This window comes from Budorcas taxicolor, chromosome 15, assembly GCF_023091745.1.
Source record: "Budorcas taxicolor isolate Tak-1 chromosome 15, Takin1.1, whole genome shotgun sequence".
NCBI classification, from domain to species: domain Eukaryota; kingdom Metazoa; phylum Chordata; class Mammalia; order Artiodactyla; family Bovidae; genus Budorcas; species Budorcas taxicolor.
Window position 1 is genome coordinate 63,777,056 of NC_068924.1, and position 25,197 is coordinate 63,802,252.

The 25,197-nt window shown below is 42.6% G+C and overlaps 1 protein-coding gene across 3 annotated transcripts in view; it reads left to right on the forward strand.

The window, feature by feature from the left end:
• Nucleotides 1-24,279, forward strand: part of CD44 (CD44 molecule (Indian blood group)) — an 89,445-nt gene extending 65,166 nt beyond the window's left edge. Inside the window, exons 11-17 of one of the 3 annotated variants that reach the window (XM_052652099.1) lie at nucleotides 2,061-2,162; nucleotides 3,896-3,985; nucleotides 4,838-5,032; nucleotides 7,741-7,806; nucleotides 12,577-12,648; nucleotides 14,705-14,783; nucleotides 23,281-24,279. In XM_052652099.1, coding sequence (XP_052508059.1) covers nucleotides 2,061-2,162; nucleotides 3,896-3,985; nucleotides 4,838-5,032; nucleotides 7,741-7,806; nucleotides 12,577-12,648; nucleotides 14,705-14,783; nucleotides 23,281-23,485 — 809 coding nt within the window. In that variant the 3' untranslated portion in view covers nucleotides 23,486-24,279. The remainder of the gene's footprint in view (nucleotides 1-2,060; nucleotides 2,163-3,895; nucleotides 3,986-4,837; nucleotides 5,033-7,740; nucleotides 7,807-12,576; nucleotides 12,649-14,704; nucleotides 14,784-23,280) is intronic. The other 2 variants (XM_052652100.1, XM_052652101.1) reach the window with 2 other exon arrangements.
• Nucleotides 24,280-25,197: the final 918 nt, after the last annotated feature.

Here is a 25,197-nt window from a genome sequence, read left to right on the forward strand (position 1 = left end):
TGCCAATGTGAGAGATATAAGAGACGTGAGTTTGATTCCTGGGTCAGAAAGATCCTCTGGAGGGGGAAATGGCAACCCACTTTGTATAAGCCTGGAGAATCCCATGGACAGAAGAGTCTGGTAGGCTACAGTCCATAGGTTTGCAAAGAATCAGACATGACTGAAGCGACTTAGCAGTCACATGCATGCTCTTAAGGAACTTAAAAGTTAGCTAGGAAAACAGCTTCAAAATAGATCTAATAGTATGAGAGGGTAAGTAATAGATGTCAAATGAACATTGCTAGCAATAAACACAAAAGAAATTCTGAGGATCCCTTGGACAACCTCAGAAAGGTAGATTGGATCTGGTTTTTGAAAAATGGAAAAAAAAATGTAGTTAGTCAGAGACAGGAAGTAAGGGAATTTTTTTTTATTGTTTTTAAGGAAAGAAACACATATAAGGAGAGGTTTAAAAGAAAGAAAGCCAAGAAATGAATTTGGCAGAGTCAGTGGACCCACATGTCACAAACAAAGATGAGTGTGAGTGGTGAGGTTGGGGCCATCCTGTTGTGCGGCTGAAGTGCCACGTGTAGACCCAAACACGCATTTTACACACATGCTGGCTGGGGGCTCTGATGATACCCATTGTGGAAAACCAAGCCAGTGAAAGCTTCAGAACCAATATTGTCTTCATATTGATGAACAGAAAGGGTTTTCATCAAATTGATGATGTCGAGAACATTATAATTGGCTTCAACCATAGAGTGGCGTCACACCTCTTAAAGGGTTCTGCTTATAAAAGGAAAGAGGGACAAGAGTGTCCAGAACCATCAGCAGGCTGGACGTTTCCTGGGAGAACGTCCACTTGGGGTTTTGATTTGGATTAGCCAGACTTTGCTCTTTTTTAGCGATTACTACTACTACTATTATTTTAAAATAATAGAGCCAGCTGCATTTTGTTCTATGAAGACCCTGATGTGTAGTGGAAAGGCTACAGTGTAGATGTGGGTCCCTAATATTCCAGTGTTCCCCTCTGGAGTCATTTGGAACAGATTAAATCTCCCCAGAGGCAGCAGAATGGGTGGACTTGGAATCCAAGAATCGGCAATAGTGATGGTGTTTATGGCTTGTGTGGCCTCTGTTTCACGCGGGACTTGTTATTTCAGCAGAATTGATTTGTGATAGTTATTAGAAACAGCTTCTATAAACATTTCAGTGAAATTTCTATGTAGTTCAACATTATACACGTTACATTCCAAAGACATCTCCTACGTATGTGTATGGGGGATTCATTGATATCTAATGCTTCTTATTCTTTGCCCTAGAAATCCCCGTGGCTTCCATCTAGATAGTATGGGATGATGATTTTATTTGTACTTTCAGTTCATGGAGCGAAAGAGGAGGAAATGAGGGAAGAGGACTGTACCAACATTTTTTTTTTTTTGCCAAGTCAAGAGGATGTAACAAAACGGTGCCTGAACCAGTGCATTTTGTCTTTTATCCACATGTCAGATCCCTGGCTTACCCCGTGTCTCAGCAGTGCACAATGCACCTGCCAATTCAGTAGACACAAGAGAGGCAGGTTTGATCCCTGAGTCGGGAAGATCCCCTGGAGGAGGGCATGGCAACCCACTCCAGTATTCTTGCCTGGAGAATTCCATGGACTGAGGAGCCTGGTAGGCTGCAGTCCATGGGGTCTCACAAGACTGAAGCAACTGAGCATGCACTCACGCATAGATCATTTGTATAGAACAGGGCAAGTCACACGTGGGTTATATTTCTGTCTCTCTGCAAGGCTTAGGAGGCCCATCATGTACTCATTTAGCATCTTTCCAGACTCAGCAAAAAACAACAAAGATTGTAGCTTTCATACAACTCAGCCTTTAAATGAAAGCCAGTTACTCCTTGAGAGGCCCTTTGGGAGAACTGATCATTTATTTCAGTTCTGGAGACGTGAATTAGTATGTGCTTTCTTTCCTCTCATGCAGGTTTGAATATAAGTATTATTTATCTCTAGACCAGAAATGACCTTCAGAGAGCAGTTAGAAAATCAAGCAATAACACTGATTTAATTCCTTCAGATACAGACACCAGCCCTAGTACAACGCTTCAGCCTTCTGCAGATCCAAACACGAGTTCGGTGGGAGACTTGGACAGGACAGGACCTCTCTCAATGACAACTCGTAAGGATAAAGATACTCAGCCTCTTGACCTGTATTCTTGCTTCAGCTCTTGCTCTCCTTGGCCCTGATGCAGGGCTTGGTGGTGGTATAGCTCATTCAGTGCTGAGTGGTTCAGCTCAACTCAGAATATCAGATTTGTCCTCCTTGTCTTTATTTTCTGGGTGGTTCTTTAAATCTGATTATACCTTCATTTGTGGTGGTTTCCTCTTTAACTTTTTATTAAAAAGGAAAAGGATGTGGGACTCCATTCCACTTGATTTTTCTGCTTTGAGTAGTTAAGTTAGTGAAATTCAAGGCCACAGCTAGGGTAGTGGTATCTCTCTGTTTTAACTGACTAGTTCCTTGTGAGTCCCATCTTTCAATCAAGGCGGAAGAGGGGTAGCATTTTTCAGTGGTTGTAAAAAGATGTTTTGAGGCTAGATAATCACAGAAAGTAGGGGAATCACATTAGCCCATAGAGGAGGATCAAGTCAATTTTTTGACAACTGACATTGGTGGCAGGGCCCTGGGAATAAAAGAAGAACATTTGCTCATATCTCTTCCTATCACTAAACATCTGGCAGAAACAATGCTAAACTTCTAGTGGCCTTAACATCTACCACATAGGTGCAGAGCTATCCCAGAGATCAACATAAAGTCATTCATAATTTCTTGACAGAATATTAAAGAAATCCAGAATTACAAGGGCCTCATTTCACTGCTTGCTAGACATACTGGGCGGAGTCTTTTCATGTGAGCCCTTTCAGGCAAAGGGAAAAATCAACAAGCATGTGTTCATTGTCAAGAATGTAAATAACCCAGCAACCAGGCATCAAAGGAGATGCAAATAAGCCTAGAAATGGTCCCTGCCAATGGAGGGTCTTGCAGTCCTATTGTATGTCCCTGTTGACTTTTGCTCTGTTGTGGGGCTTGGGATCTGTTGACTGCCTTTCTCCTGGTTATAATATTTACTGGGTAGTGGACGTGGCTTAGTGGTACGCTTTAGGGTGTGCTTGCCCCTGTAACTCAGAGGTCAGATCTTTTCTTAGAAGAACACAAAATAAATTAACTCAAAACAATGAAAACCATTTCAGATATGGGCAATGGTTCAACCAGAAATTGATATGTATCAGTGAGGGCCCTGTATTTGTCCAGACAAGCGTTTCCTGGCCTTTCAGTGCATTGATGAGAATCCTCATCCACGAACGAGATCAAAAAGCTAATCATGGGGTACAATAGTGACTTAAGTGTTTCCTTGTGTAAATCTGAGCTGGGTTACTTGAGCGGGTTATTCTAGATGAACTTCTTCCTCTTTTGTGGTTACAGGTATTCTGCCTGCTCTGCTGGTGTTTACTTTCCCTATAGTCACACATCTTGACACACAGTGAAGCTGCTCTTGATGGCTGATAGGAGCACCGGGATTCAAGCATTCTTTTTTCTTTGTTTCTGGTTTTTCCTGAGTGACAGGAAGCAATGTTATAATTGGGCCAGGATGATCCAGGGCGGACAAAGTTTTGGCTTAGATTTCATCTTGGCACTTCACCTTGTTTATTATCCAGAAAAACAAAACAGCTAAGGGGCAAAGCAGAATTCTGTTGTGCATTTCTTCCAGTCAGAGGAGAATGGCATGCAAACACCTTGGTATTCCTATGTACCTACCCATCTGACTGTATCAGATCCTCCCTGTCAGCAGATAACAGAGGATTTGTCTCATGGCCCCAAATTAATACTGGACTCATCCCTCATTGAAACAGAGCAGAGTGATACTCACAGCTTCTCTCCATCGCATGGCGGCTTAGAAGAAGACAAAGGCCACTCAACGACTGCTACTCCAACATCTATCAGTAAGGACTGTAAAGCCCACGTGGCTTCAGCTATTGGAAAGAATCAATAAACCACGGGTGCTTTTGCAGTGTCTTTGGTGGAGGTACATCAGTTGGCTGTTGTCATGCTGTTACTCCTGATCAGAAGGTGTGGCTGGTGATGGTTCTCTGACTTTTCTGCTTTGTAGATCTCTTAGATTGTATATTAAATGCAAACTATATTTTCTTAATCTTCAAGTTTGGGTTTCTTAAACCCTAGAGTTAGTGACTTTGTTTAAGAATAACAGATTGCTGGTGTGTGATTGGGTGGAAAAATCTGAATTATAGCACTCTCTGTTTTCCTTGCATTAATAATATTATTTTGCCATTTATCCTCTGGACCACAAATCCATGGGGCAGGTGACTAAGAAGCAGTTCAAGGAAAGGAAAGAATAACCAAAGCCTCACATCTTTGAAACTTTGCATTTGCTATCCCAACTGCACAGCCTAATGTTACCTTTCAATTCAGTAACACATTTTTCCCTCTTCATCAGCGGTGGGTTCAATTAAGAACTCAAGATTATGTAGTACCCGAGTTTTACGATAACAATTCTAGAGGCATAAACTGTATTTGAATAACCCAAGCAGATGTTGCAATGAATGTCTCTTCTAGATATTAGGATCGCCACTCTCTTCCATTGAATGATGTCCAGATTGTATTGACTGCAAAATATTGATTCTGCTTAATAGGGTGACAAACTGCATCATCTTTTGCTCCATGTTCACAAATAACAAGTGAAAAGTTTTTGCAGCAATTGCACATGCTGAAGACCAGCATGTTTTGGGTGGTGGGCTTACAAATGTGGGTTTACCGTTGATTCCACCTCCACACAGATAGGAACGATGGAAGAAGAGGTGGAAATCTTCCTGAAGATGCAACTACTTCAGTGGAAGGTTACACTCATTCTCCAGATACAAATGAATACACAACCCTCACCCCAATGACCCCTACTAAGACTGGGTCCCCTGGAGTTACTGAAGTTACTATTGTTGGAGATTCCACCTCTAAGGCTGATCTTACTTTACCAGGTAATTTGGCCATTTGATATCTGGTTTGCTTTCTCTATAGGAAGAAACAACACATACTTTCATATAGTAAAGAACGTCTTCTCTGTGGAGACTGTAATTATATTGATTTGTGTCATGGGAATGGCTTTCATCACAGGTCGTCATTCTAATGCAGTAGATTTACTTTAGATGAATAATGCTTTTATTTGCCTGTGTAATTTCCATTTATTTTTTGTGACTTGGTTGTTATGGTAGAATTTCTTTCTTTGTCTTATTCCTGACCTTCTGATATATTTAATTGAACCATATGAAATCGACATTTTTGTAAGTAAAAGTAGTCAAGTATCAGTTTCATTTGATTCAGCTAATATATGCTGCTTACGTAAGGTTTTACCCAACTTGTGAATAATTTCCTTATACTAATGTCTTTGCTCTGAAATTATTTTTTATTGGTGATAGATTGGTGGATTTTATTTTTGGTGAAGGGCTTATGGATACCTCTTCTAATTATGGTGCACACTTAAAACTTTATGATTTAATCTACATTATGACTAGTTACCCTTTCTCAGACAGAGAGGCCTGGCGTGCTGCGGTTCATGGGGTCGCAAAGAGTTGGACATGACTGAGTGACTGAACTGAACTGAACTGACCCTTTCTCTTGTGAAAGCAAAAAGTTGATCGAAGATGACTTATTCAATAAGTTACACATGGACCTTGCCATCCTTCCCATTTCTACTTTTGTTTCTCTGTTTGCACTAAGAAACTAATATTGAAGAAAAGGGAACTGCAAAATACTTACCCTGGCTAAGAAACTAAAATTGAACTCTCTCTTCCTGGTGCCAGATATTTAAGTGTTCTTACTATTCAACCATTAAGGAATATTAAAGATCCATTATTTTAAATATATATATATGTAGTAGCACATGTCTTTTCCTACCCCATGCCCCCTCAGATGAACAATAAGTCTCATGAGAACTCGATATATAAAGCAGATGACAGTGCGATGCTGTGGCTGTTGTGGGATGCCATGTGCCTGGCCCGTATCCTAGAGCCCACATGCCTGGGCTGCCCATCTCAGGGCTTCAAGGGAAACAGTTGTAAAAAATCCTGACCTCAACAGTATCGGCATGACAAAGCCCCTTTACACCTGCTGGTTCTTTATTCGGCATGGTTCTGCCCTCAGTTGTTAAAAATTCCAAGTAGCCGTGTCAGTATTCTTCTGGAGAAATGAATTTTAGAGCACTGCCTGGTTTCTCTTGGCAAAATAGGGCTCTTTATGCAGCCGAGTGAATTTAAATGGCCATTTTAACAGTTACAGTGGCCTCAAAGGATTACATAGCCTATTTGTTAGTAAATAAAATGCTTTCTACAAAGTCGATATTTACATACCCCGATTCCTTCTGCATTCTGCAGCGGTACAGACAGATTTTCCATAGTTCTCCATGGATTAAATGATCTATCATCCTTGATTTTCTTCCAGAATATTCAGATAAGGCTAATTTCTTCCCATATATTTTTTTCTCCACCTTTTTACTTAATGTTAAGAATGAAAACATCCTTAATTGTAGTGGCTGTGGTCTTGGTGGTGATGGTGGTGGTGGTGGTGGTGGTGATGGTGGTGGTGGTGGTGGTGGTGATGGTGGTGGTGGTGGTACTGAGTGCTTTGGTGTCAGCATTTCAGCAAATCCTGTTTTCAGTTTTTCTAACCATCAGCCAAGGAACAAAGCAATCTATTTCCTCCATACAATTGTGTAAGAGATTACAGATCGCCTATCTCCACTTTCTCTAAATAAGGACATTGTGAAGATCAGATTACTGTGTATTCCTTAAAGGAATTTTTCATAATGGGTGACCATAGCCGTTTTATGAACCTGTTTCGTTTTGCTTCAAGATACCATTATAATATTAGGAAATGTGTGGGCAGGAGGGGGAGGAACCAGAGTTTCCATATTCTGAACTAGAGATTTGAACTGTGGATCCAAATTTTAGCAATTCATGAACTTGTTTCAATGTAAAGCCTTCTGTGATGGATGTTTGAGAAGATGGGGTTATATTAACTCTTGGTGTTGAAAATACAGATTTAAGTTTTTGGAAAATATGATTTGAAATATATTCTAATAACCAGATACACCTTAACCGCATGTTAGTTATCTCCCCATTTCTTTTTCACTTATTTTCAGACTTTATTTTCTCTAAATTGAATTGACTTTTCTTTCTGAATCCTTACTGATTCAACCCCAAGCTACTTTATTGAACAAACAAAACATTTCTCAATTTCCTGCCTCAGAGAAATCTCTTTAAATGTCCCATGCCCTAAGCCACAGAGTACATGCATTCCCAATGATCACATCTATCATAATTCAAAGCATATAATTGTTATGTCAAAGACACATCAAATCCCAACCTCTGACTTGCCAAGACATCATAGTATTTTTGGTAGAGTTACAATTTGGGGGTTTCTGCTGAAGCAACACTTCCTATGGTCATCCTTACTGGTCTGTGCTGTCCCAGTTTTTAAAATTTTGATTGAAGCTCTAACCCACTCATCAGTGAAGGAAGCAATGAACAAGAATTCATATCATGGACCCATTCGGAACTCCTTTGTCATTATTTTTGGTTACCTTTAAGAGACTTTGCAATGGGCTGTATGAAAATGCACAGGTGAGGAAGCCCAGATGGGGACGTACCTGAGCATACGGTATTGAACCTCCCTCTGTTGCTCCTTACAGGAGACTACGGCTCGTCCCGCGACCCCAGTGGAAGGTCCTATACAACTCATGCATCTGAATCAGCTGGTGAGTTTGAGCTGCTCTTAGTCGTTTACTGTTACCATCATGGAACCTGCTAATTATTAATGATGTATGAGTCAGTGTCTCCCCAGAAGTGGTATTTATACGTTCTTTGCATGCATCACAGTCACGGGGAGAACTTATTAAAGTACACTGCTGGGCCCCATCCTTGAATGGTTCTGCTTTGAGAGGAGTGGACTGAAGCCTGAGCATTTGTATTTCTAGTAATTTCTCTGGTGACGCTGATTCTGCTCAGACACGGACTCCACTTTGAGGAAGACTGCTTTTGAGAAAATTCTTCCATCTGGAAAAATCAGGAAGAATTCAAGCAGGTGCTCAGTTTAACACTGCATTTTACCAGGGCGATTAAGAACATAGATTTTGGAGAAAGAATGGCCTGGGTTTGATTCCAGCTCCTTCACATGCCAACGAGGGACCTTGTTAAAAGGATCTGAGATTTGACTTCCTAACCAAAAAAATTGGGATGATAATAATTGTCACAGGGCAATGTTTTAAATGGGGCATTCCCAGTGGCTCAGTGGGTAAAGAATCTGCCTGCAATGCAGGAGACACAGGAGACTTGGGTTTGATCCCTGGATGAAGAAGGTCCCCTGGAGGAGGAAATGGCAATCCACTCCAGTATTTTTACTAAGAAAACCCCATGGATACAGTCCATGGGGTCACAAAGAGTCGGAAGTGACCGAGCATGCACACACATGCACACCTGCCTTGTTTTAAAGACTCTTGTTTTAAAGACTAAATGATGTATACTTGTAAAGTCTTTAGCATAATTCCCCTGCCCACCGCACATGGCATAATAACTAGCCTTTACTGAGAATTTACTGTGGGCTGGTGGCATCATTCTGAACACTTTACACGTGTTAGGTTGGACCATCTGAAACTGCCACTTCTGTAGATCAACAGTCAGGTATCGGTGATTCCCTGTATTTCATCTTTTATGTTCTTATTTAATTATGTCAGTAATTGTATTATCCTAGTATTACAAATGAGAAAATAAGGCTTAGAGAGGCTAAGCAGCATGGCTGAGTTGACTTGGTAGAGTTGAATGGTGAAGCCAGGTTTTAAGCCCAGGGATCTTGTGTTGCCTCTCAGAAGCATGATCTGGAGAAATACCCTGTAATGACCATCATTACTGCCATAATTACTGTAATGATCATGCCTCTAGAAATATCACTCCAGGCAGCAAAAGTCTGCCGTGAGGCAGGTTGACTTGTGATCACTAATGTTGCTCCTGAAAGGGTCTGCCAATGCTGTCTCACTGTGGTCTCCCTGATTATCGCCAGCCCAGGTGACCCCATGCCAGCCAAGTAACCCCATATGAACTATTGCCCTTCCCCTCCTTCCCAGCTGGGAGTAGGGTTGCCTCCAAGCTTGAGGGTTCACACACTTAAAGCAAATACTGAAATGGATATTTACATGGTGGCTTCAGTAATAACCTATCCTGTAAGAGCACAGGGATGTAGGGGCCCAGTAGAAATGCTTCTAAAATAAAGACAGAAGTCCTAGGCTCTCTGGGGGCCTTGGGTGGGGCGTTTAACCTTTTCCAGTTTCGATTTATTAGTAAAAAAGGAGATCAGGACACAGGCCTCTGTTACCTCCTAGAGTTCTTGTGAAGAGCATGCTGTATTAAAAATATGAAAGTGTTTTGAAAATTATATGGAGCTATTACTATAAGGAGGTGCTCTTTAGTTTTGGGTTTTTTTTTTTTTTGCGGGGGGGGGGGTGCTTTTTAAAATCAAGTGATTTTAGCCACTCCAAGCATGGTCCCTGGACCAGTGGCAGGGACATCACCTAAGAGCTGTCTGGAAATGCGGACTCCCCAGACCACTGAATGAAGAACTGTATTTTATCCAGGCCTACCCCACCCTGCTCCCACTAGGCAGTCTGTATGTACTTTAAAGTTTGAGAAGCACTGTTTAGACTTTTTCCTCACAGTACGAGCCACCTGTGCACATGTCTCAGATTGGATCTCACCTCCCAACTGCATTGTCAAGCATCCCTCTTTGCAGAACTTACTTCCCCAACCAGCCCTACCCCGGCTGGATTCACAGAGCTCTAGGGTGCAAGACCAGGCCTGCTCGGTCTCATTCGTCTTCTCCGGCTCTTTCGTGAAGTAAGAATCAGGTGGGCAGGGGTTAGTCTCTAATGTTTGCCTCCTGAGTAGGTGTGTGTTGTTCAAATGGAAGGTCTCATCTGGTTGTACACACACCCAGATCTTTCCTTTCTGGGAGCGCTTTTTATGAAAGTCAAAATAAAGAGATGATGACCCATTGATGGCCTCCCGTTCAAATATCAAAGGCTGCTGTGAGTCAGACACAGACCAGCGAGAGTGGCTGTACCCCTTAAGTGGTTATCAAGGCAAAGATCTGTAGTTTAGATGGCTAGTATCCCATGACCTGTTCAGGCTAGCACCTGCCAGTAATGACCAAGGCCTCTGGGAGGCAGCTAGAGGAAGCCCCTTGGATTCCTTCTGACTGACAGAAGACACTGTCAAAATGGCCTGCTGAAACAGCCAAATGTCCAGTAGAATTTGTTTTGCTCCATTTTGAGTTTAACTAATACATTGAATCACATAAACTGTGAAGAAGGCTGAGCGCCGAAGAATTGATGCTTTTGAACTGTGGTGTTGGAGAAGACTCTTGAGAGTCCCTTGGACTGCAAGGAGATCCAACCAGTCCATTCTAAAGGAGATCAGCCCTGGGATTTCTTTGGAAGGAATGATGCTAAAGCTGAAACTCCAGTACTTTGGCCACCTTGTGCGAAGAGTTGACTCATTGGAAAAGACTCTGATGCTGGGAGGGATTGGGGGCAGGAGGAGAAGGGGACGACAGAGGATGAGATGGCTGGATGGCATCACTGACTCGATGGACGTGAGTGTGAGTGAACTCCGGGAGTTGGTGATGGACAGGGAGGCCTGGCGTGGTGTGATTCATGTGGTCGCAAAGAGTCGGACACGACTGAGTGACTGAACTGAACTGAACTGAACTGAGTACATTGAATTGCATAAACAGGAGCCATTCTACTCAAAATAACCACAGCCATCAAAATTTCAGAGTTCACCATGTACAGTCAGAAATTTGACTCTGAGGAAAGGCTATTTAAGTTCTGCCCATCTTCATGGGGTCACAAAGAGTCAGACACAGCTGAGCAACTGACCGACAACAACATCTTCATTCATTGATTAGCCAAACAGACTTCCTGTTTTTTTTTACTTCCCTGGGAACCCTTCAGGATTTTGCAGTGGGTTCCCATTGGGTAGGGGGAAAGAGTTTATTTTAGTGGGAATTTTTCACATTTTGTTTTGAAACAGTGGAGGAAGCACAACACACACACACACACACACACACGCACGCATGTGCACACACACACCAAAGCTTTCATTTGGGTGAGTCTCTTCACAAAATGCCTTAGAAGTTTCATTTAAAACATGATTCCTCCGTCATTGTGATGACCCTCCTGTTCTGACTTGTGAATTCTTTATCTTGTGATTTTTCCTGCTTCCTTCCAGTTTGGATTCTTTGTCTCCTTATTTGATTTTGGAGCAGCAGAGAATGTTGTCTTCTAAGAAGTACATGTTTTGTGAATATAGACATATTAGCCTGCACTCTCCTTAGGGTGATTTTTCACAAAGAAAAAGGGACATTGCCCACCCCACCCTACCCTGAATCTTTTTTTTTTCTTTATGTTTATGACTATTGAAGATGTTGGACGTAATTTTTAGGTTTGCTTTGAACTACCTGAAGCATTTGAATCCCCTGGGGATCTTGTTAAAATGAAGATTCTGAGGTTTGGGATGAAACCTGAGGCTGTGTATTACCCGCAAGCTCCCATGGTGATGTTGCTGGTCAAGGGTAGCAAGGTCTTAAATTAAAAATAGAGAATTGTAATGTTGCCGAGTTGAAGATTGTACTGCTTGCTGTACAACAGGCCAATAAATCAAGAGATGAGTTGGTGGAGCAAGGATTAGTGACTTTATTCAGAAAGCCAGCAGACAAAGATGGTGGACTGGTGTCCCAAAGAACCATCTTGCTTGAGTTAGAATTCAGGCTTCTTTTATACTAATAGGGACAGAAGTGAAATCAAACTTTTCCTGGTTTCCATCAGGCTTGTTAATTTCTGCAGTCATTCACAGGTGGGGCTTGTCAGGATGCTTCCTATGAACTAGACCAAGATATTTTAGGTTAATGCTCATTCCCTGGAAGGCAGGATTCCCAGAGATGGGCCACTATGTATAATTTAAGCTTATAGATAGCATTTCTTTAATGATTAGCTGGTAATATAAACAAAGGTTCTTCCCTGTTACAGTAACTGCACACAATCACCCGTCTTGTTCACTTCTTTAAACCTCTATAAAATGATGATGAAGCAGATTCTATTATTACCCCTATATTATGAGTGAGAAAACAGACCTGGCGAGAGATGACTTGTCCCAGCAGATATTACTGGTGAGAGACAGAGGTAGGACTTGAATGCAGGGCTATCTTGATTGATTTATAGCCTCTTAAATACGGCATAGTACTACTGCTGAAAATTCTCATACTCTTGTTGAAAAATGACATTTCTAAGCCTTACCCTTAATCAAAGAGAGCTTTTCTGGAGGGATGTTTCTTTCATACAACACAAAATGGATGTCTGTGGGTTGGATCTATAGCTTTGCAATGATGTAGCATGTAGAGTTTGGCCTTACGTGTTGCTCAGTAAGAAACTCCTGGTTACACGTTCCGTTTGTTGAGAATTGTTGTTTTTTCTCTTTAGGACACTCAAGTGGGAGTGAAGACCATGGGGCAAACACAACCTCAGGTCCTATACGGAAACCTCAAATTCCAGGTGAGTTCTGAGCTGTGAAGGAAAGAAATACTAAAAGCAGGTCTCTCTGAACGTCACAGAAGGGAAGAAGAGACCAGTTGGAAAGCACATTCTCCTACATGTCTACCCTTGAACCTGATGGCTCCTCTTTGTGAGCTAAAGGGTGAATGCAGTACCACAGCCCCTTGAGAAAGAATGAAATCTTTCCTTCTGCCTTGGTCCCATAGATTGGCTGAGCTCATGTTTGGACCTGTCCCTAGTCTGTCCCAAAGAAGTGCCTTGTTAGTTACTAAAGCTCCCTCCCCAAGTGAGTGATCTTCCTGTCCCAGGGGACAGGAACTTGAGGCCAGTTCCCTCTCTATTTCCGGGTTTGAGGGTGGATGTGTAACTTTCTCCTCACATTGCAGACGATGGGGAAATACAAGAGTCATGTGCATTGGGTGGAGTGAAAATATTCTTCTGGCCCCCAAACTACTTTTCACGAGGGACAATCTTTACTGATTCAGAGGGAAGAAAGTTTAAGAATATGGTGAGAGGGCTGGGCCACCTGGCTCCCTTGAGCATCAAGATTTAAGGCATTTGAGGCAAATGCTTTCTTTGGCTTAGGCTCCAAATTGGACATGTGTCAAGTGGGATTACAATTAAGGAAGGTTTTTCCTAGAGTTGTCAATTATTCTTTTAATTCTCTGCTCTACAGGGCTCTCAAGCTGAGCCTCCCTTAGGAAGAGGGCAGAACATGGTGTGGCCTGTGTCCCCTTGCCTTGACTTCCCTGAGCAGAGCATGTGAAGTCGGAGGAATGCACTAAGGGGGTGGTGGGAGGCAGTTGCTATAATCAGGCAGCAGGACTTTCCCCAGCTCTAGTGAGAGTGAGTGTGGAGCATCTTAGGGCTAGACCCACCGGGAAAGAACAGAAAGGATACCTTTCTGTCAGCCTCTACATCTCCTGACTCAGCCTCCCTCCCCAGACTCATCAAATCAGGGAGGGGTTAGGCTGAGGCAGTACTGAGAAAGAAATCAGAGGAAAATGAAGTGTCTCCAAGAAGAATAGCCAGTGAATGACTTCCCATCTTTCTTGTTCCTTCAGCTTCTGTTCATTGCATGGATATACAATCTACTTTGCTATTAAATTTATTCAGATTGTCAAGTTATATTTTAATCCTACTGTAGCTTGGTTTTAAAAACATGTATGTAACATTTTATTGGTTTACAAGTGATACACTAATTATTGGAGGCATTTTCGAGAATACTGCCAAACAAAAGGGTAAAAATAGAGTTCCCTTGTTATCTACCTCACCATCCGGAGTACCATAGTAATCATTTTCATGTGTGTCTTTTCCGTTATTTTTCTATCTGATTTCTATACAAACATGTAATTTGACACACTGTTTAGTAAACTCATTCCCAACTGGCTGGTCACAGCTTTTCAATGTCATTAAATAGTCTTCCTCTATATCTTAGTACACAATTCAGTGGATGGACCCTAATTCATTTAACCAATCCCTTATTGTTGAATAGTAGATGGTTTCCAACTTTTATAAATAGCTCAGTAAGAAACATCTTTATAGCCAAGTCTGAGGTCCTATATTTCTAGAAGTATAACTGATGGATCAAAGGCTGTACATTTTGAAGGATTTTGACAAATTTTGCCAAATGACCCTCCTGACCGCTCCACAGGGATGTCATTTCTGCCACCCACTAGTATATGACCTCCATTTTTGTTCCTTAATAAAATATAATGCGAATGCTCTCATATAGAAAAGGAATGACACTTTTAAGGAACATTCTTTTAATTTATTTAATAATATCGCACCAAAGGCATCTACAGATTTTACAGTTCATTCTGTGCTTTTTGGAAATGTGTTTCTCCTGGGGGAACTCGGAAATCTTGATTGATCATAAGGTATGATAAACAGGCCTGTTAGACAAAGACCTATAGCAAAATGGTTCTTCCACTATTAGCTGGCTGTTGGCTAGACCTTTGGTTGGACCCATGTGTAGAGCTGACTGTAGCTCTTGTTTGGACCAATTTATAAAGTGCATTCCCCAAGCTCATGCATGTCTTTGGCTTCCCACCAGAATGGCTGATCATCTTGGCATCTCTCCTGGCCTTGGCTTTGATTCTCGCGGTTTGCATTGCTGTCAACAGTAGGAGAAGGTAAGGCGATGCTCCTCAGGGCCTTAACTTTGAAAGGGTATCATTTAAACTTAGGCTGTAAAACTACTAGGTATAAAATACAAGCTACAAGGATACATTGCACAACACAAGGAATATAGCCGATATTTTGTATTAACATTATATGGAGTGCAATCTATAGAAATGTTGAATTACTATGTTGTATATGTGAGACTAATAGAATATTGTGAGTCAACTATACTTCAATCAGGAAAAAAAAAAAGCCATAGGCAATATGTCCTTGCTACTCAAGAGTATAGCCCCTGCAACCAGCAGCCTCTGCACCCTGGAAGCTTGTCAGAAATGCTACATCTCAAGCCCTACCCCAGTCCCCTGTATCAGAGTCTGTGTTTTGCAAAGACCCCAGGGACTAATGTGGACAGTACAGTTTAAGAAGCTCTGCTCTGGTATATTCTTTAGAGAAGGGAGACTGTGATTCTTTGGACATCTGCTTTTAAATGGGTCTCCTGTGGGTCTTAATTTTGGGGTATGTGATGAGAGTTGTGTAATATCTCACCAGTAAGACATGAAATAGTATACTCATTCATTGATTCATTGGGCTTCCCTGGTGGCTGAGATGGTGAAGAGTCTGCCTGCAATGCAGGAGACCTGGGTTCAATCCCTGGGTCAGGAAGATCCCCTGAAGGAGGGCATGGCAACTCACTCCAATATTCTTGCTGGGAAAATCCCGTGGATAGAGGAGTCTGGTGGGTTACAATCCATCTGGTCACGAAGAGTCAGACAGGACTCAGAGACTAACACTTTCACTCTGATTAACTGAACAAATATTTATCAAGTGTCTTCACAGTGCACAAAAATGCTGTATAGAGATTCAAGGATTGGCCCTTTAGCCTGTCTGAGGCCCCTAGAAACCTCTAGAACCCTTACCTAGAGCAGGCATTGGGTTTGTGAATTTTTTTTTTTTTGTAATGACACTATTTTCTGCTTTCTGAAAGCTGTCATCAGAAGGATTCAGGTTATGGCCTAGGAAGAGTTCCCTGAGACTTTCCATGGAAAATCTGAAAAAAGACAGTCACCTCCCTAGACCTGGCGTGTGGGTTGTTTTCATATCATCAGACATCTCTTCTCTCCCTCCCTCAACCAAGGCCTGTTGTTTTGGAATGATATACCTGCATATACCTGATTGAGCTGTGACCAGCCTCTAGAAATAATGCTGCATTTAAAATGAAGCAAAGGAAAACAGTAATTCTAGCATCAGAGAAAATGAACTTTCACAGGAGTACTCCAGAAATATAGCTCTAAATTTCAAGACATTCAAAGATGCACAATTTTTCTCCAAAAAAATGCAGAGGAACATCAAACTTTTTGTAAATGTCCCTTGAGGTTTCTTCTTACAAAGCAAAAGAATCTTATTTCCAAGTGGGGCCACATTTATTGTGTCATTAGATCATCAAACAGGTCAGAAAATGCCCCTACATTTGGGAAGAGACCTGGAGAAAATTCTAGAATCTTTCTTGTTGGCTTTTGGAAAGCCAAGGAACAGCTAGCTAATTCCATTGCCATTTATAGCTTATGCAGTATCTTTCCTTTTTGGAGGAAATCAAATAATGTCATTTTACATTCATACAAGTTAATGAAAGTGCTTTTAAAGTCAAATAGATGTGTTTTTATCTGTAAAACAAAAAGAAATTTAGCCAATTGCATAAGGAACAATAACTAGGAAAAGAAATAGGAAAGACCTCCTAAAAATCTCCCATGACTAAATGGAAAGAGATTTTTTTTTTTAGTTGAATTTAAATAATATGACTTAGGGAGCCCTTACAAAGAGTCTTTATACTTTCCTTCAGCCTCTGTGCTTTCTTCGTAGATGACTTTTGTTCGATTAAATATGAGTTTCCTATTGCTGGAAATCAGTCCTTTTATTCCAGGCCCTAAAATGTACCACTTCTGCTCACATATACAGCCTATAAGCTCTGCACATGTCGCCACAGAAACGTTGGCCTCAGATGCTCTCAACGTGGGGGAGAACTCGGAGAAGTGTCTCAGCTGTCCCCCGAGCAGCTAGTGTGACTGGTTAGCTCGTATGTCACTTCCCATCATGTCAGCAGCATAAGCAGGCCCCCTTGCTTCCCCACCCCCTCCTCCCAATACCAGCAGTCACTCTGGCAACCAGCAAACAGGGACACATAGGATCCGGTAGAGCAAGCGTCTCACCGGGAGAGTAGCTGCTCGGATGCTCTGAATTACGATGTCCTGATTTGATAATCGAAAACAGATTTGCCGCAGAGCTAAAGACTGATTAACGGCTGCAGAGGCCCTGGGATATACACTGTGATTCTAAAGCCACCAGCCCATTTCTAATCCTCTCAAAAGGCAGAGGCCTTTCTACTTGGAGCGTGGTGTTCTAAAGGGATACAGAATCCTATTTTCATCAAAGAAAGTTTGTTTGAAGATAAGAGGCCTATACCAGGCATTCACTTATTCAGCAAATGTCTTTTGAGGGGCGGCTGTGACGTCAGCACTACAGAGGAGGAAGAGATGAAAACAAAAAGGGTACCATGCCTTCTCTGCAAAAACCGTGAGGTGTTGTGGCAGTATTGGCCTGTTCACTTTGAGTCGGCTATTGTTTATTGCCAACATACTCTGGGCCAGGCCGTGTTATATGAGTTACGATTAAAAGATAGAAGTGGAAAATCACTAACTACTGAAGTTGAGGTTGGAGAGTTAAACACGGGCTTCCGTGAAGGAGTGATCTGTGAGTTCCATCGTCTTAAAGATGCCGATTTAGGGGTCCTGTAATTTCTCTCGCTTTCCCAGTCCCTGTCTTAGCCCACATTATTACCTTTCCTGCTGTTCTTTTTATAACCAGAGTCCCTGAATTGCACCTTTCCAGTGGAAATCAGAACTGTATTCACTCCCTGTAAAAGCCAACAGCTCTTTTAGGAATCAGTTGGATTGGTAGCTATTGGATGAGACTGAAGAGAAGAAGTTAGATGCCTTTCTCCTTAAAGAATTTATCGGGTTTGTGTGAAGAGGAGAGAGAAAGCTTCACAGAAGGGAAGTGATGAAGAAATGTTTCTGTATCGATTGTGCAGAAAAGGCCGTTGCCTGCTTGCACTGTCAAGGGAATAATCCTCCTGTCTCTACACCCCGGAGGGCAGCCATGCACCCTCAGCCTGGTGCGTCCCCTCCGTAAATCTCCATGACTTAGGCATGTCTTCCTTCTTCTAAGCTGCAGCCTAGTTCACTCTAATCTATAAGCTCACCCAAACTCCTTCTGCCCTCTACAACAGAGCTGTCCGGTAGAACTTTCTGTGATGACGAAAGTGTTCCACGTTTGTGCTCATATACAACCATTGACCACTTATGGCTGCTGAGGCTCCTAATGTGGCCAGTTCAACTTAAGAAGTGAATTTTTGATTTTATTTCATTTGAACTAGTTTATATCTTATGGCTGGTGTCTACTGGCTGGAATGGCAAAGCTCCAACACACTGCAAAATAGATCTCTAAGGGTTTTTCAGGACTGTCAGGTAGATAAGACATAAGATCAGTCTTGTTTTCTGGGTTTTTTTGCTACTGATGTTGTTTCTAAGGAAGGGGAGGAGGCCAGAATGATCCTTGTAGTAATGGATTAGAACTGATGATATCAGTATGAACTTAATACAGATGTTTACATATAGAATTATTCATCTATTTTTATTTTTTGGCCACGGCATGTGGGATCTTGCTTCCCAGTTGGCTCGGTGGTAAAGAATCTGCCTGCCAAACTGAAAACGCAGGTTCGATTCCTGCATTGGGAAGACCCCCAGAGCTGGAAATGGCAACCTACTCCAATATTATAGCTTGGGAAATCCCATGAGCAGGGGAGCCTGGGGGACTACAGTCCACAAGGTCACAAAGAGTTGGACACGACAGCCACTAAACAACAACATGTGGTATCTTAGTTCCCCAACCAGGGATGGTACCTGCAACCCCTGCTTTGGAAGCTCAGAATCCCAACCACTGGACCACCAGGGAAGTCCCAAGACCAGTTGTTAAGTTACCTTACCCCTTCACTTTTAAGATAAACTCCTCCATGCCCTAAAGAACATGTTTCCTGGCTTCTAAACCCCACACAGCCTGCCCACCCACTCCTGGCCAGGCTTCAGTCTGACAGCTTCCTCATTGTGAGGTCACTTGCGTCCTCAGCTGATGCCTGAGATTGAAGAGGAAAGGAGATACAGGCAAGATGTGGTTCAGTAAAGATCTCTGACCTTTAGAGTCAAAAAGTCTTAAGTTGTAAATACTAGACTGTAGTTCCTGCCATAACTAGCGGGGTAGCTTTGGGTGATATGCTTGACTTCTTGGACTCAGAAAAGAGATATGCTGGATCACCTCTGAAGTCCCTTCAGCTCTAATGTTTCTTTTTAAATTCCTGTAACTACTAAGAAAGAAAAAAATGAGAGCTTGCTTTTTAAAAGTACTTATAAATTGCCCAGAGCACCAAATATTGGGCTGAGTTATTTATGAGCATCACCCTGCCCTCCTGAAAGAACTCAGACAGAAAACAGAGACACATAAATCCAGAGGGAAATGGGGGCAGGACGAAATCCAAGCACAACATTCCTCCATCCTGCAGGTCTAATGTTACCCACTTTCAAAATCAGCTTCATTTAGGGTAATAACGTTAATCCCCACCTCAGCCCCTTGCACAAACATTTATCTTATGATTATAAATCACTTTCCTGCACTGTTTCATCCAACTTCTCAAGTACCCGTTTGGTGGATGAGTGGAAATTACTTTAATAAGATACCTTTTCTCCAAAGACCATCTGATACAAACTATTGGGTTGGCCACAAAGGTCATTTGGGTTTTTCTGTAAGATGTTATGGGAAAAACAAACAAACTTTTTTGCCAACCCCATATTATATATAACATGGATAAATGACAAGGTCCTACTCTATAGCATAGGCAACTATATTTAATATCCTGTGATAAACCATAATGGAAAAGAACATGAAAAAGAATATATGTATGTGTGTGTATCAGTTCAGTTCAGTTCAGTTCAGTCACTCAGTCGTGTCCGACTCTGCAGCCCCATGGACTGTAGCACCCCAGGCCTCCCTGTTCATCACCAACTCCTGGAGTTCACTCAAACTCATGTCCATTGAGTCGGTGATGCCATCCAACCATCTCATCCTCTGTCGTCCGCTTCTCCTCCTGCCCTCAGTCTTTCCTAGCATCAGGGTCTTTTCAAATGAGTCAGTTCTTTGCATCAGCTGGCCACAGTATTGGAGTTTCAGCTTCAGCGTCAGTCCTTCCAATGAATATTCAGGACTGATCTCCTTTAGGATGGACTGGTTGGATCTCCTTGCAGTCCAAGGGACTCTCAAGAGTCTTCTCCAACACCACAGTTCAAAAGCTTCAATTCTTTGGCACTCAGCTTTCTTTATAGTCCAACTCTCACATCCATACATGACCACTGGAAAAAACCATAGCCTTAACTAGATGGACCTTTGTTGGCAAAGTAATGTCTCTGCTTTTTAATGTGCTGTCCAGATTGGTCATCTTCCCTGGGTTGGGAAGATCCTCTGGAGAAGGAAATGGCAACCCACTCCAGTACTCTTGCCTGGAAAATCCCATGGACGGAGGCGCGTGATAGGCTATAGTCCCTGGGGTTGCAAAAAGTCCGACATGACTGACAAGTGACTTCACAAAGTTGGTCATAACTTTCCTTCCAAGGAGTAAGCGTCTTTTAATTTCATGGCTGCAGTCACCATCTGCAGCAATTTTGGAGCCCCCCCCCCCCCCACCAAAAAATAAAGTCTGCCACTGTTTCTCCATCTATTTGTCATGAAGCGTTGGGACCAGATGCCATGATCTTTGTTTTCTGAATGTTAAGCTTTAAGCCAACTTTTTCACTCTCCTTTTTCACTTTCATCAAGAGGCTCTTTAGTTCTTCTTCACTTTCTGCCATAAGGGTGGTGTGTGTGTATAGCTGAAGGTTTTCCAGGTGGGGCTAAGGGTAAAGAATCCACCTGCCAATGCAGGTAGATGTGAGAGATGCAGGTTCAGTCTGTGGGTCAGGAAAATCTCCTGGAGGAGGGCATGGCAACCCACTCCAGTATTCTTGCCTGGAAAATCCCTTGGACCGAAGAACCTGGTGGGCTACAGTCCATGGCGTTGAAGAGTCAGATAGTACTGAAGTGACTTAGTACACATGAACATGTATAACTGAATCACTTTGCTGTACAGCAGAAAGTAACACAACATTGTAAATCAACTGTACTACAACAAAATTAAATTTAAACAAAAAGCTGCAAAAGCAAAGACAAATGAGATAACCCTTGGTAATCCAAATAAAACACAGGCAGCACCTCCCTTTGGCCTTTTACAACGTTTTCCTCCCTTTGGCCTTTTACAACATTTTCATCGTAAATATAACAAGAGGAGTGGAGGTAGCAAAAGAATCAGCAAACATTTCACATGGCTCTGGTTACACTAACAAGTACAGCAAGTGCCTCTAGAATATTCACTGTGTTTCGGATGCCGTTCTAAGTGCTTATCCAAGGCCTCGATTTCCTTACTATACCTTGTTCAGAAAAGCAACAGATAAAATGGTGGTAAACTCATGTATCCAGTGCCAGCCTCTGTTTTAAGGGATTTCCACAGTCTTGTGACACTGGTACTCTTAACAGCCTGGTGTTACAGATAAGAAAGCTCAGATAAGTTAAGTGAGTTGCCTGAGGTCACACAGTGGTAAGGCCCTCAAACCAGGCCTTCCAAGCCCCTGCTCTTGTCTGTGTGGATCCATATGCTCAGCCCTACAGATCAGCAGAGGTCAAGTGTCCTTCCTCCCGCCCTCATCAAGAGTCATGCCAGAGGATACAGGATCAACCTCATATTCAGGAGGTATAATTTTTACTTCCCCAAACAAGTAGTTAAAGCTTATGGCCCTGGCAGTTCCAGAGGGAACGGCCCATGATCATGAATAATAGAAGCTTTGTCTCTACAACTCCAAATATCCAGCGGCAAAGTGAACAATTCCGACTTCATACTTGTTCCAGATCTCCAGATGGTTAGCAGCATGAATAAAGCAAGGGCGGCAGAGCTGAGACTTTGGGTCATAAAAGCCTACATTTGAATATTGACTCTGTCCCTCTTACTGGCTGTGTGACCTCAAGCCAGTTACTAAACCTCCCTGAGCCTCAGTTTCCATTGCTGTATAATGGGAATAACAGCTGCTTTGTGAGATTATTGTAAAGATTACATGAAATTTCATGTAAAGTGCCTGACATTCAGGAAGTGTCCAATAAATGCACATTTCCCCTCACTCCCACTCTACTTGTAGTTGTGAGGGTTTGCACCTTTGCTTTTGTTTAAGCAGCATCTGACTTCTTGATGTGTGGCAGTGGTCGTGTTCCAGGAAAGAGGAAGCATTGCTTCAGGCTGGGGCGGGGATAAGGCAATGCCCTGACCCAGCAACAAGATCAAGGTCATGCTCTTCTATAGCAGACCTTCTGCATTTGAGTAATGTTATTAAGAAACCTTAAATAGTGAACGACTTCCCTTATATAGTTAAACTTCCCATATCTAAGGTTACATGGCAATTAACCAAGCATAAGGGAAAAATCAGTGTGGCCTTATATCTTCCCTGGTGGCTCAGATGGTAAAGAATCTGGCTGCAATGCAGGGTTCAATCCCTGGGTTGGGAAGATCCCTTGGAGAAGGGAATGGCAACCCATTGCAGCCTTCTTGCCTGGAGAATTCCATGGACAGAGGAGCCTGCTGGGCTAGAGTCCATGGAGTCGTAAAGAGTCAGACACGACTGAGCGACTAACCCTGACACTATACTTCTAGCAAAGCGGTGCCTCATTCTTCTTGGTATTTGCAATAATAACCCTGACAATGCCAACAAAGTGTTGACTGGGAGAGGAAGTAAAGGGACTTTCTTGAATACACAAATCAGAATGATTTACAGTCGTCCCGTTGATGGTTTATCTACGCCTGCAGAAACAGCCAGAGTTTAACAGAGGCAAACATTTCCCTTACATGATCTGATGGAAGGAGAGTTAGAACTTGGGGAGTCAGACACACCAGGGTTTGAATCGCAGTTCTCTTAGTACTTGTTCAATAACCTGGGGCAAGTGATGGAATTTTCCAAGCCCAAGATTTCTTTAGCTGTAATGGGGGATACAGTGAGCACTGGCTTCCCATAGCTGTGACCACTGATTCTCAGACTCACTTCAGGTAGCCCGTGAGGGTTTGCTTAGTCCCAGACTCTGGTCCCCGCTCCTCGAGTTTTCTGATTCAGGATGTCTGAGGTAGGCCTGAGAATTTGCATTTCTAACAAGTTTACAAGTGATGCTTTGGCTACTGGGTCAAGGACTTTGCTGTGAAAAGTGCTGATTGTTAAAAGTCAGTAGGATGAAATATACTCAGATTATCATAAACCATAGTGATGGTGGTATTAACTGTGACGATGATGACAAAACCATTGTACCCATTTCTCTTATAATTTTTTTTTCAATTCTTAGGTGTGGGCAGAAGAAAAAACTGGTGATCAACAATGGGAATGGAACCATGGAGGAGAGAAAGCCCAGCGGACTCAACGGAGAAGCTAGCAAGTCTCAGGAGATGGTGCATTTGGTGAACAAGGGGTCGTCAGAGACCCCAGACCAGTTCGTGACGGCAGATGAGACGCGGAACCTGCAGAATGTGGATATGAAGATTGGGGTGTAACACCTACTCTGTGACCTTGGAAATAAACCACCATTGGAGACACAACCATTACAGGGAGCTGGGACACTTCACAGATGCAGTGTGCTACTGATTGTTTCATTGGGGATCTTTTTTTTTTAGCATAAAATTTTCTATTCCTTTTTTGGGAGTTTTTTGTGTTTTATTTTTTAAAGTCAGATCCAGTTGATAAAAACCGCATTGCTTTCTGAAATGAGGGCCCAGTTAATAATCGGCAAGAATTGGACTGTTCTAGTCTATGGGGTCGCACAGAGTCGGACACGACTGAAGCGACTTAGCAGCAGCAGCAGTCCCCACCGAGAAGCGTCTCACCTCCCTGAGGTGTGTGATGGGCAGCTTCTAACAAAAGCCATGCGTCCATCTTCCTGACCCTCAACTTTCCCCTTCACCCCACCCACCAGGGAACAGCCACCTGCTAAGGACATCCCCAGGGCTAGGAGGGATTGGCCCCTGGAAGGAAATTTGAATGGGTCCATATTGCCCTTCCAGCAGCCCAATCCCTGGGCATTTCTTTCTAGTGGGGTTGGGGGTGGGGGTGTACTGGTTACACATCCCCTTCTACAGACTCCTTGGAAAATTTTCAGATGCTTCTGGGAAATACCCAAACGGTGAAGCTATTTATCTATAGTAAGCTATTTATCTGTGTTTTTGAAATATGAAACCCTGGAGGTCCTTTGATTAGTGATTTTTTTTTTTTTTTTGGTTACCTACCTGGTCAGAGGCATAAAAGGGTTTCTGCTGATTCATAATAAACACCTGTACTTCTTCCACCTTAACCCTTTGTGCTGTGATCTTTCAGTTTCCTAATCAGCAAAGCCTGGGTCCCAACAGCTCATCAGGAGGAGGTGAGGAGGTCCTCCTTGCAAGTCTTCATCTGAGAGCCACGAAGTCCCCACTCAGGCTCACTCACCCAAATCTCATAGAGGACCAGGGGAGACAGTATTGTTTTACTTCTGAGGTTCCAAAGGCATTCTATCCTGTCCTACAACCAAAACTGTGAGAGGAGGAGCTTCAGCTGCTTTTATGTACTAATGGCCGCCTATTCTTTCCCCTGAAAGGCGGTGAAAAGTCATGTTACATGTGCGTGACCTACCATTTGTGATGTTCCATGGTGTTGTCCAAAAACAATACGGAAGTGCCTTCTAACCTTTTGTAATAAAAGGAGAAGCCAGTAGAAATGAAGGAGCACAGACAGTGGCCAACAGACGGGCAGAAGCAGGGAAAGGGGAGCAGAGAGCAGCACAGATCCTGTCGGAGGATTTTTATGGCCGTGTTTGTACATGTTTTTTCAAGCCAGTGGTCTCCATCCAAAGCAGTTGCTTTTCAGGGTTAACTTAAGTGGCTGGAGAATCCCTCACAAGGTTACAGGGCTTTCTACCTTGGATTCATCACCAGATCAGCAGTTATATGGCCAAATAAGAGAATAATGGCTTTATCTCCTGCTTGGCAAGTCTTCAGCAGTCTTTGTATAGAAGTTCAGGAGACTTTGTTGGTCCTAAAACTTCCAAAGGCTGCTGGTAATAGAAGAAATTGAATCTATTAAAATAAGGGGTTCCATAAACTGGGACCTCCTTCCTTAGGTCCCCAGAAAAAATAATGTGCCTACACTGATTACAACTGACAATGTTTCCCAGCCCAAATATGAAGAAGGAGGAGGAGAAGGGAAAAAAACTGTCCCATGTGAATCAGGGCTG